The sequence below is a fragment of the Sphaeramia orbicularis genome, chromosome 24 (genome assembly GCF_902148855.1).
Source record: "Sphaeramia orbicularis chromosome 24, fSphaOr1.1, whole genome shotgun sequence".
Taxonomy (NCBI): domain Eukaryota; kingdom Metazoa; phylum Chordata; class Actinopteri; order Kurtiformes; family Apogonidae; genus Sphaeramia; species Sphaeramia orbicularis.
In genome coordinates, this window is record NC_043979.1 from 311,324 (window position 1) to 327,257 (window position 15,934).

Genomic DNA, 15,934 nt, shown 5'->3' on the forward strand with positions numbered 1-15,934 from the left:
TCATTATAGTTTAGTTTTATTTAGTTTTGACTTTTTTTTTTCTCTAATTCAGTTCATTTTAATTAGTTTTTAGAGCAGGTTTGCTCGTTTTTTATTAGTTTCCATTTTTTTCTAAATGTTTAATTTTAGTTTAGTGGTCTTTTTTCTCTTCTTCTCTGTCGTCGTATTCAAATCAATCCCAGACAGGACTCTGCTGCTTTAGTCTCCATGTTTCCAGGTAGAGTGGGGACCAGAAGACGACTGGAAACCACAAGTGAACACAAGTGACGGAGCAAAAAGTGTCGTAGGGTGACAGCAGAGAAAACTGATAGAGCGAAATAAATCACTTTTGTATCAATCCGATGTTGACAATGACAAAAATGAAGGGAATTTTATCCATAATTTTTGTTGGTTTTAGTTAGTTTTGTAAACACACAATACAGTTTCAGTTAGTTATGTTTTTTTTTCTTTTAATTATAGTTTTTATTTATTTCAGTTAACAAAAATGTTTTTACAATTGTAGTTTTGGTCATTTTGTTAGTTGTCATTAATGATAATAACCTTGGTGTGTTCCAGGTACTCAACAGCCTACGCAGAGTCAGACTACACAGACCGAGACACTGACAGAGAAGAAGGAGAGAAGGAGCAGGAGTCGGAGGAGGAGGAGGAGGAGGAGGAGGAGGATCGGAGCTGTGCCACTGTCCTCACCCTCCGGCAGGAAGACTCCCAAGAAGAGGAGGACAGAGGACTGGAAGAGGAGGAGGAGGAGGAGGAGGAGGAGGAGGAGGAGGGTGGAGGTGTTGGGAGGCTGCAGCCGGTGTGTGAGCTCCTCCTCCCTCCCAGTGGAGAACTGGCTCTGCTGTTGGCCCAGAGCGACATCCTGCACACAGGAGACGCCAAACTGAAGGCAGAGGGATTCAGACTGCTGATGGACAACAGAGCACAGGTGAGGACTACAGAGCACAGCAGGGACCACAGCAGGGACCACAGCAGGGACTACAGCAGGGACTACAGCAGGGACTACAGCAGGGACTACAGCAGGGACCACAGCAGGGACCACAGCAGGGACTACAGCAGGGACCACAGCAGGGACCACAGCAGGGACTACAGCAGGGACTACAGCAGGGACTACAGCAGGGACTACAGAAGGGACTACAGCAGGGACCACAGCAGGGACCACAGCAGGGACTACAGCAGGGACCACAGCAGGGACCACAGCAGGGACTACAGCAGGGACCACAGCAGGGACTACAGCAGGGACCACAGCAGGGACCACAGCAGGGACTACAGAAGAGACTACAGAAGGGACTACAGAAGGGACTACAGCAGGGACTACAGCAGGGACCACAGCAGGGACCACAGCAGGGACTACAGAAGGGACTACAACAGGGACCACAGCAGGGACTACAGCAGGGACCACAGCAGGGACTACAGAAGGGACTACAACAGGGACCACAGCAGGGACTACAGCAGGGACCACAGCAGGGACTACAGCAGGGACCACAGCAGGGACTACAGAAGGGACTGCAGAAGGGACTACAGCAGGGACCACAGCAGGGACCACAGCAGGGACCACAGCAGGGACCACAGCAGGGACCACAGCAGGGACTACAGAAGGGACTACAGAAGGGACTACAGCAGGGACTACAGCAGGGACCACAGCAGGGACTACAGCAGGGACCACAGCAGGGACTACAGAAGGGACTACAGCAGGGACTACAGCAGGGACTACAGAAGGGACCACAGCAGGGACCACAGCAGGGACCACAGCAGGGACCACAGCAGGGACCACAGCAGGGACTACAGAAGGGACTACAGCAGGGACTACAGCAGGGACCACAGCAGGGACCACAGCAGGGACTACAGCAGGGACCACAGCAGGGACCACAGCAGGGACCACAGCAGGGACTACAGCAGGGACCACAGCAGGGACCACAGCAGGGACTACAGAAGGGACTACAGAAGGGACTACAGCAGGGACTACAGCAGGGACCACAGCAGGGACTACAGCAGGGACCACAGCAGGGACTACAGAAGGGACTACAGCAGGGACTACAGCAGGGACTACAGAAGGGACCACAGCAGGGACCACAGCAGGGACCACAGAAGGGACTACAGAAGGGACTACAGCAGGGACCACAGCAGGGACTACAGCAGGGACTACAGAAGGGACTACAGAAGGGACTACAGCAGGGACCACAGCAGGGACTACAGCAGGGACCACAGCAGGGACCACAGCAGGGACTACAGAAGGGACTACAGCAGGGACTACAGAAGGGACTACAGCAGGGACCACAGCAGGGACCACAGCAGGGACTACAGAAGGGACTACAGCAGGGACTACAGAAGGGACTACAGCAGGGACCACAGCAGGGACCACAGCAGGGACTACAGAAGGGACCACAGCAGGGACTACAGAAGGGACTACAGCAGGGACTACAGCAGGGACTACAGAAGGGACTACAGCAGGGACCACAGCAGGGACTACAGCAGGGACCACAGCAGGGACTACAGAAGGGACCACAGCAGGGACTACAGAAGGGACTACAGAAGGGACTACAGAAGGGACCACAGCAGGGACTACAGCAGGGACCACAGGGACAGGACAGTATAATGCTACGTTTCCACTACGTGGAAGCGGCTCGACTCCACTCTGGTACCAGGTCCTATTCCAGACCCTTTCCACTCTGGTACCAGGTCCTATTCCAGACCGTTTCCATTCCAGATACTCCCCACTTTCCAGTACCTGGTCGTCATAGCGATGCGGTGCGTTCCTTCTGTGTGCTCTGCTCACAGTTGCTGATAAACTCACTGGTTGCCTGTTGTCTGGTCAAACTCCTGCTGAATGTTTGCGTCTGAACCTCCTGGACAAACCATGGTGTAGTTTTACAGACTGTCCTCATGTGGATTCACCTACTGACAGATTTACTGGAAACTTCTGCATCTGTTCTCTGTAAAAGGGCGGGTCACAGAGACGACTCTGACCAATCAGTGGTCTGCAGTGTTTACACAGTGTCACCTTTTAGTATGTGGTCCCCAGTCCTGGAACCTCAGCGGAGGTGAGACCAAAAAACTAGTACCAGGTACCAGATTCCAGGTCCTTTTAAGTAATGGAAACGCAAAAAAAGGCCAAGTCGAGTCGAGTCGAGTCGAGTCGGTACCATGTTGTGGAAATGCGGCGTAACAGTCAGAGCAGGGACCACAGGGACCACATGGACCACAGGAACCACATGGACCACATGGACCACATAGACAGGACAGTATAACAGTTACAGTGCTGATGGATCTCCTCATTTTAATTCTGTCAACATGCATCATCTCTAACATGATCTGTGTGGTTTGTATTTGTAAATATGTTTGTTTTTATGTGTTTTATTGAGAAGACAAACCAGAGTGTAGTGTTTGTGTTTGTGTGGTGTTCAGGCTCCGTCAACCCTAGACACACAGACAGACAGATTCTTCGATAGATAGACTTTATTGATCCCAAACTGAAACTGTAGTGCAGCAGCAGCAATATGACAAACAGTAAAACCAGAATATAAGAATATAAATGGAACACCAGAGCAAACACACTATACATAATGTATTAGAAGGTGTGTGTCCAGTGTGTGGTGGAGATGGTGCTCATCATTATCCATGATGGAGATCAGTGTGTTTAACCACGGTCTGTAAATAGTCCATCCTCAGACCTACTTCAGATCCATTCCTTCTGGATCCAGTCTGTTGGTGTCGCTGGTTCTGATGCTGCTGGCCCAAACAAAGGGGACACTTTTGGACATTTGGATTATGTAAAAGCAGGACAGACACAGGCATTATTAGCCCCTTTTACACTTCTGATCTGGAATATTCCCCCCTTCTTCTGTTCTGTCATCTGTGTAAATGAAATGGTGGATCCTTTGGTTCCACCTCTGGAGGTAGGAACAGTCCTGATGAAGGTGGAACCACAACTGACAGTCACACCTAAAACAATAAAAGATAGAAGAAAAATAACACAAAACACCTGCCTATTTTATAGCCCCTTAACCCTAACCAACTCCATCCCACAGATCTTTTCTAAATTTCATGACATGTTGGATATTTCAAATAAATACATAAAAATACAAAATAGTGAAGAGTTAGATCATAGCTGCAGCCACATCGAGTGCCTCATTCCTAGCAGTAAAATATTTGTGTAAATCAATTGATAATTGTTATTAGACTGTAATTAGCAGGAGTTTTTTTTAAACAAAAAGTAGTTGTTTTTTTTTTGCATATGATCTGAGTAATGACTAGTATTAGAGTATGTTAAAATGTGAGAAAACATCAGATTAGTGGCATTAAAAATGTTTTTATTTCATAGTTTTCACACAGTATGTCAGTAAATGCATGTTTCTCACTTGAAAAAATCTAAATCTTCCTGAGTGTATTTTTCTCATTTCTAGTCCAAATATCTCGTCACACTTAAAATCAGACATAATCACCTAAAGAGGAACTTCTCAGTGAGATATAAGAACTGATTTTTAGACAACAGATCTGGAAAATCTGATTTCAAGAACTCTGAACAAGATCATTTTCACTTGTTCCATTGGCAGATTTTTTTGCTTGAATTTAGCAAAAAAAAAAATCGTGAATGAGGGTCTCATAATTCATGCATGAAAGGGTTATAGTGACATGTGTCCGCACCATCAGTGTTTAACACCTGATCCTATGTGTGTTTGATCAGTACGGAGACAGCAGAGACTTCCTATGGAGACTGGCTCGGGCCTACAGTGACATGTACCAGTGCACCGAGGACCAAGAGCAGAAGAGGACGATCGCCCAACAGGGTCAGACACACACACACACACACACACACACACACACTTCCACTGCGTGTTCTCATGTGCATGTGCAGTGGTGTGAACCTTCAACGAGGGAGACGCTTTAAAACCCAACACGCCTATACACCCATGCACCCATACACCCATGCACCCATACACCCATGCACCCATGCACCCATACACCCATGCACCCATACACCCATACACCCATGCACCCATACACCCATACACCCATACACCCATGCACCCATACACCCATACACCCATACGCCCTTGCACCCATACACCCATGCACCCATACACCCATACACCCATACACCCATGCACCCATACACCCATACACCCATGCACCCATGCACCCATACACCCATACACCCATGCACCCATACACCCATGCACCCATGCACCCATACACCCATGCACCCATGCACCCATACACCCATGCACCCATACACCCATACACCCATACACCCATACACCCATGCACCCATACACCCATACACCCATGCACCCATACACCCATGCACCCATACACCCATGCACCCATACACCCATGCACCCATACACCCATACACCCATACACCCATACACCCATACACCCATGCACCCATACACCCATACACCCATGCACCCATACACCCATACACCCATGCACCCATACACCCATACACCCATACACCCATACACCCATACACCCATACACCCATGCACCCATACACCCATACACCCATGCACCCATACACCCATACACCCATGCACCCATACACCCATGCACCCATACACCCATGCACCCATACACCCATACACCCATACACCCATACACCCATGCACCCATACACCCATACACCCATACACCCATACACCCATACACCCATGCACCCATACACCCATACACCCATACGCCCTTGCATCCATACACCCATACACCCATGCACCCATACACCCATACACCATACACCCATGCACCCATACACCCATACACCCATGCACCCATGCACCCATACACCCATACACCCATACACCCATACACCCATGCACCCATACACCCATACACCCATGCACCCATACACCCATGCACCCATACACCCATACACCCATACACCCATACACCCATGCACCCATACACCCATACACCCATGCACCCATACACCCATGCACCCATACACCCATACACCCATACACCCATGCACCCATACACCCATGCACCCATGCACCCATACACCCATACACCCATACACCCATACACCCATGCACCCATACACCCATACACCCATACGCCCTTGCATCCATACACCCATACACCCATGCACCCATACACCCATACACCCATACACCCATACACCCATGCACCCATACACCCATACACCCATGCACCCATGCACCCATACACCCATACACCCATACACCCATACACCCATGCACCCATACACCCATACACCCATGCACCCATACACCCATGCACCCATACACCCATGCACCCATACACCCATACACCCATGCACCCATACACCCATGCACCCATACACCCATACACCCATACACCCATACACCCATACGCCCATACGCCCATGCATCCATACACACAGCCTGTCCATTTGGAATACTATGAAAAAGCCTGGATGTGCACATACTTGTATTTGACTGAATGAAAGGGGTGTGTTTATGCAAGAATCTGGCGATACAATACAAATCACAATACTAGGATCACAATACGATATATCACGATATATCATGATACTGTTAAAAAGGCAATATTTTGTTTGTTTCTTTTTTAAAACGGTTATTTCCTGGAAGAATTGAACTACAGCAGAACTCTGCACAAATCCTAAACACATTTTTATTTGATCCCAACAGGAACTAATGTTCTATCACAAAATGTTCCTGTGTTCAAACTGAAATTCTGTTTTACAGACATTCCAGTTTCAGATCCTGTTCAAATGTTCAGATTCTGTTAGTTCACAACTAACATCAGAACAGGATTTGAGTTCAATCCAAACAAAGGAATGAACATCTGCCTCTCAGACAGTAAAAAGTGCTTTTAGGATGATTTGAAAAAACATTATTTAATAAAACTGTGTGAAATAATAAAAAAGATATAAACAATAGAGAAAACTATCAAACAAAAATGAACCTCCTCCATATCTGCATTTGAATAAATTCCTAAAAATATCAATACATTACTTTTTAATATTGATACAGTATTGTGAAATGAAATATCACGATATATTGCAGAACCGATATTTTCTAACACCCCTACTGAATGATGATGATGATGTCCAAAAATGTTCACGTTAAAAACAACTAAAACTATCTCTTATCAGAACAGAACAACATTTCACAATTGTAGAAATGTATGAATGTGCTGAGCTGACCATGTAAACCAAACCAGACTGAATAAAATCTGATATAATAATGATGTTTATTCTAATACACTTACACAGTTCATGTTGTAGACCAGGGCTGTCAAACTCAGGTTAGTTCAGGTTCCACATTCAGCCCAATGTGATCTGAAGTGGACCAGAACCAGTACAATAATACCAGAACACACCTATAAAGAAGAACTTCAGCTTTTTTCATCATTTAAGAGCAACAACATAAAAGTGCAGTTTGAACACTATTATTATGCTTGAGCTTCTCATTTCCACATGTACATTAGAACGTACACATCGTAGTGGATCTACAAAGACACAAAATATTTAATACCTGGCAGAATATTGGTACAATTCCACTGATGGGATTTTTTTAATAGGAAATTTCACATTGTTCGTGGTTGTTGAGATTATTCACATTTTTTGTGAAGGGATAATTTATAAATGTAAATATGTTCATAATGTACTTTTATTTTTTCACACTAAAACAAATAAACAAACAAAAAGCTGAAAAATTTGCAGTTATTTCTAGGTTATGATAGTATTTGACTGGTTCTGATCCACTTCAGATCATATTGGTCTGTATGTGGAACCTGAAATATAATAATTTTAACATCCTTGGTTGTTAATATCTTCAGTGCGTTTTTTTTTTTTTTTTTGCATTTCATAAATTCATCCCAGGGGTCAGATCAGACCATGGGGCAGGCTGCTTTGGGTCATGTGGGTCATACGTTTGACACCCCTGCACTGTGCTGTTTGGATCAGTGTTTGTTTTTTTTCATTCCTTCAATACATTTGCTGTTGTTTTAATTTGACAAACAGGTTCGTCTTTGTTCTCTTTCCCTCCACCAGGAGGTCCTGTGATCACTTTGCTTTGTGTGTTTGTGTGTTTGTTTGTTTTCATCTTCAGTGTAAAACTCTTCCACCCATCTTTCCCAAATCTTCCCCACAGATAGGCCTAGGCCCTGGGACCAACCCAGTCCATTTTGGTCCCAGTAGGACAAAGTTCAAGGTCACAGCAAGGTCACAACATCTACAAGTTTCCATCTGTCATCACTGAGACATTTTCCAAAATTCATCAAAAATTCAACACGACTCTGATTAGCCTCCAATTGGATCCACCTGTAGCTTAGAACAACGAGTGGCATTGTACCCGTGGGGCCATTGTACCTGTACGCCCTCCCGTGCTGCAACATCGGAACAAACATTCGGACACGCGGCGGACACAGAACATCCATTATAGTAGGATATCTTGTATTTGGAACTAAATTGTCCACATCCACTGTGGAATGTGGACTCTGTGGACATTTACACTGAACACTGAAAATTTCATTTCCCACACATTTAAAATTAGAACTCAACTAATATTGATGGGAATTGAATCTAATTGGACAGACACATGACTGGGACCAGATTCAACTGTTTCTGTGTATGGAACAACCTGGAAACTGTTGGATTTAAACAGAAAGAGTGGATCCACACATGTACACCGTTCAGGGTGCGTTCTCTGAACACTTGTTTACTTTGTCTCCATTGAAACAAATGTTAGAAACTATGATACAAAATATTGGCGCATATATATGTGTGTGTGTGTGTGTGTGTGTGTGTGTGTGTGTGTATATATATATATATATATATAATTTTATGTATTTTTTTTCTCCAGTTCCTTTTCCAGTGTGTACGTTATTAGCTGAATGTTTGAGCGTTGGACTTTGTCTGTGGTGTTGCAGGTCAGGAGGAGGCGGAGCTCGCCCTCAAGAAGAACGGCCTGAACGCTGAGTGTCACAAATGGTGAGCCACGGAAATGCTGACCCCCACCCGTGACCTGTGAGCCGTGGACCTGCTTGCTGTCAGCTGGTTTTTGTGTTTTTGCTGCAGGTTTGCGGTTCTGACAGGACTGAGGTCACAGCATGAGAGTTTACACAGTAAACTGAAGAGCAGCCACATCCTGAAGGTAAGGCTTCAGGTGGTGGGAGACAGAAGGGTCTGATCCAGACACTGAGGTGTGTGTTGTGTCCCCCCAGGAACACCTGGACCGGGCCCTGGCCCTCAGAGACGATGACCCCATGTGTTTGTACCTGCTGGGCCGATGGTGTTATGAGGTCAGCCTTCAACTGTCTGTGTTTATAGAACAGGAGGTCCAACAGAGGACCAGAAGTGGACCACCAAAGGGTTCAGCCCAGGCCACTGGATGGATGGATGGATAGATAGATACAGGGTGGGGAAGCAAAATGTACAATATTTTGAGGCAGGGATTGAAAGACAGTGTATGACCAATTAGTTTATTGAAAGTCATGAGAATTTATTTGCCACAAGAAAATGTCCATAATAGAAAATGTTTTTATTCTATGTGTCCTCCTTCTTTCTCAATAACTGCCTTCACACGCTTCCTGAAACTTGCGCAAGTGTTCCTCAAATATTGGGGTGACAACTTCTCCCATTCTTCTTTAATAGTATCTTCCAGACTTTCTGGTAATAGTTTTGCTCATAGTCATTCTCTTCTTTCCATTATAAACAGTCTTTATGGACACTCCAACTATTTTGAAATCTCCTTTGGTGTGACGAGTGCATTCAGCAAATCACACACTCTTTGACGTTTGCTTTCCTGATTACTCATATGGGCAAAAGTTTGTGAAAAGGTATGGATAATAGTGTTAGGTATGATTATGACATCAGTATATGTTTGGGTTCAAAACAACTGACGTAGTGCCTGCTGAGAAAAAACAACTAAATGTTCAGTGTACATTTGGCTTCCCCACCCTGTAGATGGATGGATGGATGGATGGATGGATGGATGGATGGATGGATGGATGGATGGATGGATGGATGGATGGATGGATGGATGGATGGATGGATGGATGGATGGATGGATGGATAGATAGATAGATAGATAGATAGATAGATAGATAGATAGATAGATAGATAGATAGATAGATAGATAGATAGATAGATAGATAGATAGATAGATGGCAGAATGTTAATAAAAGCCTTGTTTATCTTTCATATGAATCCCTCGTTCCTCTGTACCACACTGAACAGGTCAAAGGTTCTTTTCATCCTGTGGATCTAACTCTTTTCCAGCTCCTCCAGTGGAAAATACAACAGTTTTGGAGTTTGTACCTGGTAATTCCCACAGCACCTGAAGGCAGCATTAGTACTAGAGTAAAGTACCACAGCGGTGTGTTGTGATGATGTCACTGTGACCTCAGACAGAACTGACCGTCCACAAATTAGACTAACCTGTCCTGACACCGACGACATGAACAGTCTGAACCACTGGACAGGGTGTGTGTGTGTGTGTGTGTGTGTTCATCTGCTTAGACAACAGCAGACCCAGGTCCTTTTCTGGTTGATACTTCCACATGGGAATAGAACCGAACACAGAAGCAGGTACAGGAGCTGTGTACAACAGCAGAAGAAGACCTGAACACGTATACAAACTGTCAAATACAAACACAAGTGGGTCCATGTCCACAGCAGACAGACCCATCTGAGACACCACACTGGACTGGGACCACCACCCACAACCACTACACATCCAACACCAGCTCTGACTCCTATCACTAACATCCAGTCTGTGTCCAGTCTGTGTCCACTGTGTGTCCAGTCTGTGTCCACTGTGTGTCCAGTCTGTCCAGTCTGTGTCCAGTCTGTCCAGTCTGTGTCCACTGTGTGTCCAGTCTGTCCAGTCTGTGTCCACTGTGTGTCCAGTCTGTGTCCAGTCTGTGTCCAGTCTGTGTCCACTGTGTGTCCAGTCTGTGTCCACTGTGTGTCCAGTCTGTCCAGTCTGTGTCCACTGTGTGTCCAGTCTGTGTCCAGTCTGTCCAGTCTGTGTCCACTGTGTCCAGTCTGTCCAGTCTGTGTCCACTGTGTGTCCAGTCTGTGTCCAGTCTGTGTCCACTGTGTGTCCAGTCTGTGTCCACTGTGTGTCCAGTCTGTGTCCAGTCTGTGTCCACTGTGTGTCCAGTCTGTGTCCAGTCTGTCCAGTCTGTGTCCAGTCTGTGTCCACTGTGTGTCCAGTCTGTGTCCACTGTGTGTCCAGTCTGTCCAGTCTGTGTCCACTGTGTGTCCAGTCTGTGTCCAGTCTGTGTCCAGTCTGTCCAGTCTGTGTCCACTGTGTCCAGTCTGTCCAGTCTGTGTCCACTGTGTGTCCAGTCTGTGTCCAGTCTGTGTCCACTGTGTCCAGTCTGTGTCCAGTCTGTGTCCACTGTGTGTCCAGTCTGTGTGTCCAGTCTGTCCACTGTGTGTCCAGTCTGTGTCCAGTCTGCCAAACCCCGCCCTCACACCAACACCAGGACAAAACCCTGCTGTGGTCACAGGGGGTCTGGACTTCAGGGGTCCAGTGTTCTGGTTCAGCTGCTGCTCCATGGACAGCTGAGGTGGACTTTTACTGCTTTATCTACCCTGAACTGGACCGCACAGAGAAGGGGGGGTGTGTGTAGGTCCCCTTACAGTCTGTGTGTGTGTAGGTGTCCTCACTTGGCTGGTTGGAACAGAAGGCTGCTGCTGCCCTCTACCAGACCCCCCCCACCTCCACCATCCATGAGGCCCTGCAGAACTTCCTGAAGGTACTGGTTCTGTTCAGGTCCACACACACACATTATCCCCACAGTCTATTAACGGTGTGTGTGTGTGTGTGTGTGTGTGTGTTTTGATGGTCCAGGCAGAAGAACTCAGTCCAGGTTTCTCCAAGACCCTCAGACTCTACATCGCCCAGGTAAAGGACCACATGGGTCCACATAAGGACCATTGGATCAGTCCTTTTTCTTCATGGTGTTTTGAACCTCTGTGTGTGTGTGTGTGTGTGTGTGTGTGTGTCATCGTTGTTGTTGTTCAGACTAATGCTGTGTGTGTGTGTGTGTCAGTGTGTGTGTGTTAGTAGTGTGTGTGTGTGTGTTCAGACTAATGCTGTGTGTGTGTGTGTGTGTGTGTGTGTGTTAGTAGTGTGTGTGTGTTCAGACTAATGCTGTGTGTGTGTGTGTGTGTCAGTGTGTGTTAGTAGTGTGTGTTCAGACTAATGCTGTGTGTGTGTGTGTCAGTGTGTGTTAGTAGTGTGTGTTCAGACTAATGCTGTGTGTGTGTGTGTGTGTCAGTGTGTGTTAGTAGTGTGTGTTCAGACTAATGCTGTGTGTGTGTGTGTGTGTCAGTGTGTGTTAGTAGTGTGTGTGTGTTCAGACTAATGCTGTGTGTGTGTGTGTGTGTCAGTGTGTGTTAGTAGTGTGTGTGTGTTCAGACTAATGCTGTGTGTGTGTGTGTGTGTTTTTTCAGTGTCATGTTGAACTGGGAAACGTCTCTGAAGCCACAAACTGGATCCACCAGGCTCTGAAGACCACCTGTGACCCCCCACATGTATGAACACACACACACACACACACACACACACACACACACTTTGTCGTCCCAGTTCCATGTGTGTGTTTCTGCTGTGGTTCTAATCCTCGGTCAGTTGTCTTCTTCTTTTCTCCTACTTTCGGTCGTTCTACTTGTTGGTGTTCCTTCTGTTCATCGGTGACAGACCCTGAATCCTTCACTCATCTGATATTTGTCCTTTTCTTCTGTGAACCAACACTGACTCAATCCTTTTCTTTTTCTTTCAGGATGCAGACTCGTCTAAACTGGAGGCTCAGCTTCAGCCCTTCATTTCCAAACACGTCTGAACCAGGACTGTGGAACTGGAGGTCCACATCCAGACCAGCAGGAACCGGGTCAGACCGGTACAATAACAACACAATAACCTATAAATACTACAAACAAACAAACAAACAAACCTCCGCTGAATAATGAAAATATTTCCATGTACAAACTGTCCAGACAAAATGATGTGAAGAACCTGAAAAAACGACATTTATTCAGAAAAATAAGTGTCATTTGAACAACATGTCTCACCTTAAACATGTTCATTCCACACATTTGGTAACAGGTGGACTATGGGTCCCCTTCCTCTGACTGTTCAGGTGTTTACATGTTTGTTTATAGATTATTGGGTTCTTTTAGATCCTCTGGGTCTGAATGTGGAACCTGTTCATCTGTTCAGTGTCTTTTTTGCACTTTGTAAATTGATCCCATTGGTCCAGGGCCGGAGCCTACAGGGTCAGAGCCTACGGGGGCCGGTTCTGCTCCCCCCCCCCCCCCCCCCCCCCCGTCTCCACTGGTTTCCTCCTGTTTGTCACTTACTGTCATTCATTCTTTCCTTTGTGCTACCAGAGTCCTTTCTATTGTACAGATGATTATTGTGATTAACTGTAAACTGTGAATGGTTCATTAAACTGAAGGAGGTTTGGTTTTTGAGCACCTTTGTCTTATTTAGGCTTTTATTAAAGGGACATTTAACACCATCCACCCCTTTCACAATGAATAGAATATAAACAACACTAGTCCCTTTGGTCCATCTGTCCTAAACTGTCCCTTATTTCTATAAATATGTTCCAAACACACGTGTGGAATGTGTGTTTGTCCATTCAGTCCCTGCTGTGCTGATGAGTTTCTTTCTTGTGGTAGATGTCAGTGTCGGTCCTTCCAGAAACAGGAACACAAATCTGGGTTGGTTGAATCTAGAATGATCCTTCCACTGTAAAAAAATCTGAATCTGACCAAGTGTATTTGTCTTATTTCTGTTCCAAATATCTGATCAGACTGAACATCAGACAGAATCACCCACAGAGGAACTGTTCACTGAGACAGAAGAACTGATTTAGAGAGAACAGATCTGGAAAATCTGAGTTACACTGATCTGAACAAGAGCATTAACACTTGTTTCATTGGAAGACTTTTTTTTTTGCTTGAATTAAGTAAAAAAAAAAAAAAAAAATCTTGAATTAAGAAAAAAAAAATTAATTAAAATTAAAAAAATTAATTGAGCAAAAAAATCTGAATTAAGCACAAAATAAAAAATTAAGAAATCTTGAATTAAGGGAAAAAAAAAAAAATCTTGAATCAAGCAAAAAAAAAGTATTCCTGGTTTCTGATGTGGACCTGGTCTGATGTGGACCTGGTCTGATGTGGTTTATATGTGAAAAAGCAGTGAAGTGAAATAAAATAAAAACAAAAAACACACATTGAGTAACAGTTTCATAAATTCTAAACTGTGCGTCTTCTGAATTATCTGTTGAATAACTGAATCAATGGTACAAAAAATACTGACCGTCCTTCAAACAGAAGTAAAGTTCTACAGACGTACGTTTGAGGAAGTGACCAAAAAACAAAACAAACATCAGGTCAATAAATAACATTTTCTTTAACCCGTAACTCTTATCAAACAGGTCGGACTAATGTCAAAATGTTTTTCAGAGTTTTTGAACTTTTTTTTTTTTTTAACTTTTTTTTTGTATTATCATCAACTTGATCCATAAAGAAAATACCAAATACTCCATAACTGTCAGATTTTTAAACCCTTAAAATGTCATGTTTCATACAGTAAACCAAACACTTTTTCTCCAGTATTCTACATAAAACATTTTTTCCTCCTGTCATATGTCAGTGATTATTGGTTCACATTATTATTATTATTTTTGGTTCCAGGTCAAATGTTAAATGTTAGAATTTTAAAAATCAGACACAAATGAACAAACTGTTGAATTCTGACCTAAAAGAAAGTGTGAAAAATTTCAAGTCTGTTTGAAAATACAGTGATTATGACGAAATACTGGAGTTAGAACAGAAGAAAAACAACAAGAAAAGAAACAAACATTCATTTACCACTGATGTCTGACCCACTGACATGTCACTTATTCTCTATATAATAGTATATAATCTAGAATATATTATTCTATGTGAACAGTATCAGATGTTAGTGAAGGACTCCAGTGGATCTAAACTAGTTTAATTCTTTTTTTAGGACTGATGATTATTTACAGAAGGTTCAACTAAAGACAAACAGACGTTTATACAGGTGAAAATACTTACATTCAGTTACACTGTTTGGAAATGGGCTTAATTACAAATTAAATGCACTTTTACAAATAGAGCTGTAGAAGAAACAGAAGGAACCTGGAGACATTTATGAGCTGCTCTGAAGTGGGGGGGGGGGTGTCCTCAGGTCGCTGTTGTATAACTGGACAAACATCAGTGTCCAAAACTGGGACGGAGCAGAAGAGTGACACTTTAGTTCAGTGAGCTGGCCCCGCCCCCAGCCCCAGCCCCGGCCCCGCCCCTCAATCCTTGGCGTCCCCTACTCCGTCTGCGTTGATGGCGAACATGGCCTCGGCCTCGGGCAGACAGGGGGAGTCGTAGATTTTACAGATCCTCGTCTCCCCTCGACCTTTCCTCAAATACAGACTGAAAAAGAAGAATTCAGTCACAACATGAAATCTGACGAGCGTCAAAACTAAAACAGAGCAAACATCTGATACTCCAACCACAAGACAAAAAATAAAGACGCAGAAATAACAACAAAGGCAAATTAGGACTGTTTATGAGAAAATACTGCAAGACAAAGAGGTTTTCCTTATTAAATATATTAATACAAATGTATAAATCCTGTAACAAAATAACTGGTTCAGAAAACAAAACTTAGTTAATTAAATATGAACAGCAGTGATCAGGTCAACTCTAATATGAAATGATTTCCTCTAATCAATACATAAATAAATACATATACATACATACTTAGTGTTTAATTACAACTGTTCAAACTGCTTTTTAAATATTCACTTCTATTGCAGTTTACACCTGTTTTCCCCTCATACTCTGCCTTCTGTCAGCACCAGGTCCAGTACCGGTCCAGGACAGTCCAGTACCGGTCCAGTACAGTCCAGTACCAGTCCAGTACCGGTGCCGTACAGGTCCGTA

General features: G+C 44.5%; 2 protein-coding genes across 2 annotated transcripts in view; one reads left to right on the top strand and one right to left on the bottom strand.

Moving 5' to 3' along the window:
* Positions 1-13,435, top strand: part of LOC115415525 (regulator of microtubule dynamics protein 3-like) — a 29,462-nt gene extending 16,027 nt beyond the window's left edge. The window contains 9 exon segments of the mRNA XM_030129115.1: positions 556-925; positions 4,682-4,784; positions 8,878-8,938; positions 9,026-9,101; positions 9,172-9,249; positions 11,617-11,715; positions 11,811-11,864; positions 12,416-12,496; positions 12,745-13,435. Of these exon segments, the coding sequence (XP_029984975.1) occupies positions 556-925; positions 4,682-4,784; positions 8,878-8,938; positions 9,026-9,101; positions 9,172-9,249; positions 11,617-11,715; positions 11,811-11,864; positions 12,416-12,496; positions 12,745-12,804 (982 nt within the window). The 3' untranslated portion in view covers positions 12,805-13,435.
* Positions 13,436-15,297: 1,862 nt separating this feature from the next.
* LOC115415526 (dehydrodolichyl diphosphate synthase complex subunit nus1-like) overlaps positions 15,298-15,934 on the bottom strand; it is a 9,281-nt gene continuing 8,644 nt past the window's right edge. The window contains exon 3 of the mRNA XM_030129116.1: positions 15,298-15,404. Coding sequence (XP_029984976.1) covers positions 15,298-15,404 — 107 coding nt within the window. The remainder of the gene's footprint in view (positions 15,405-15,934) is intronic.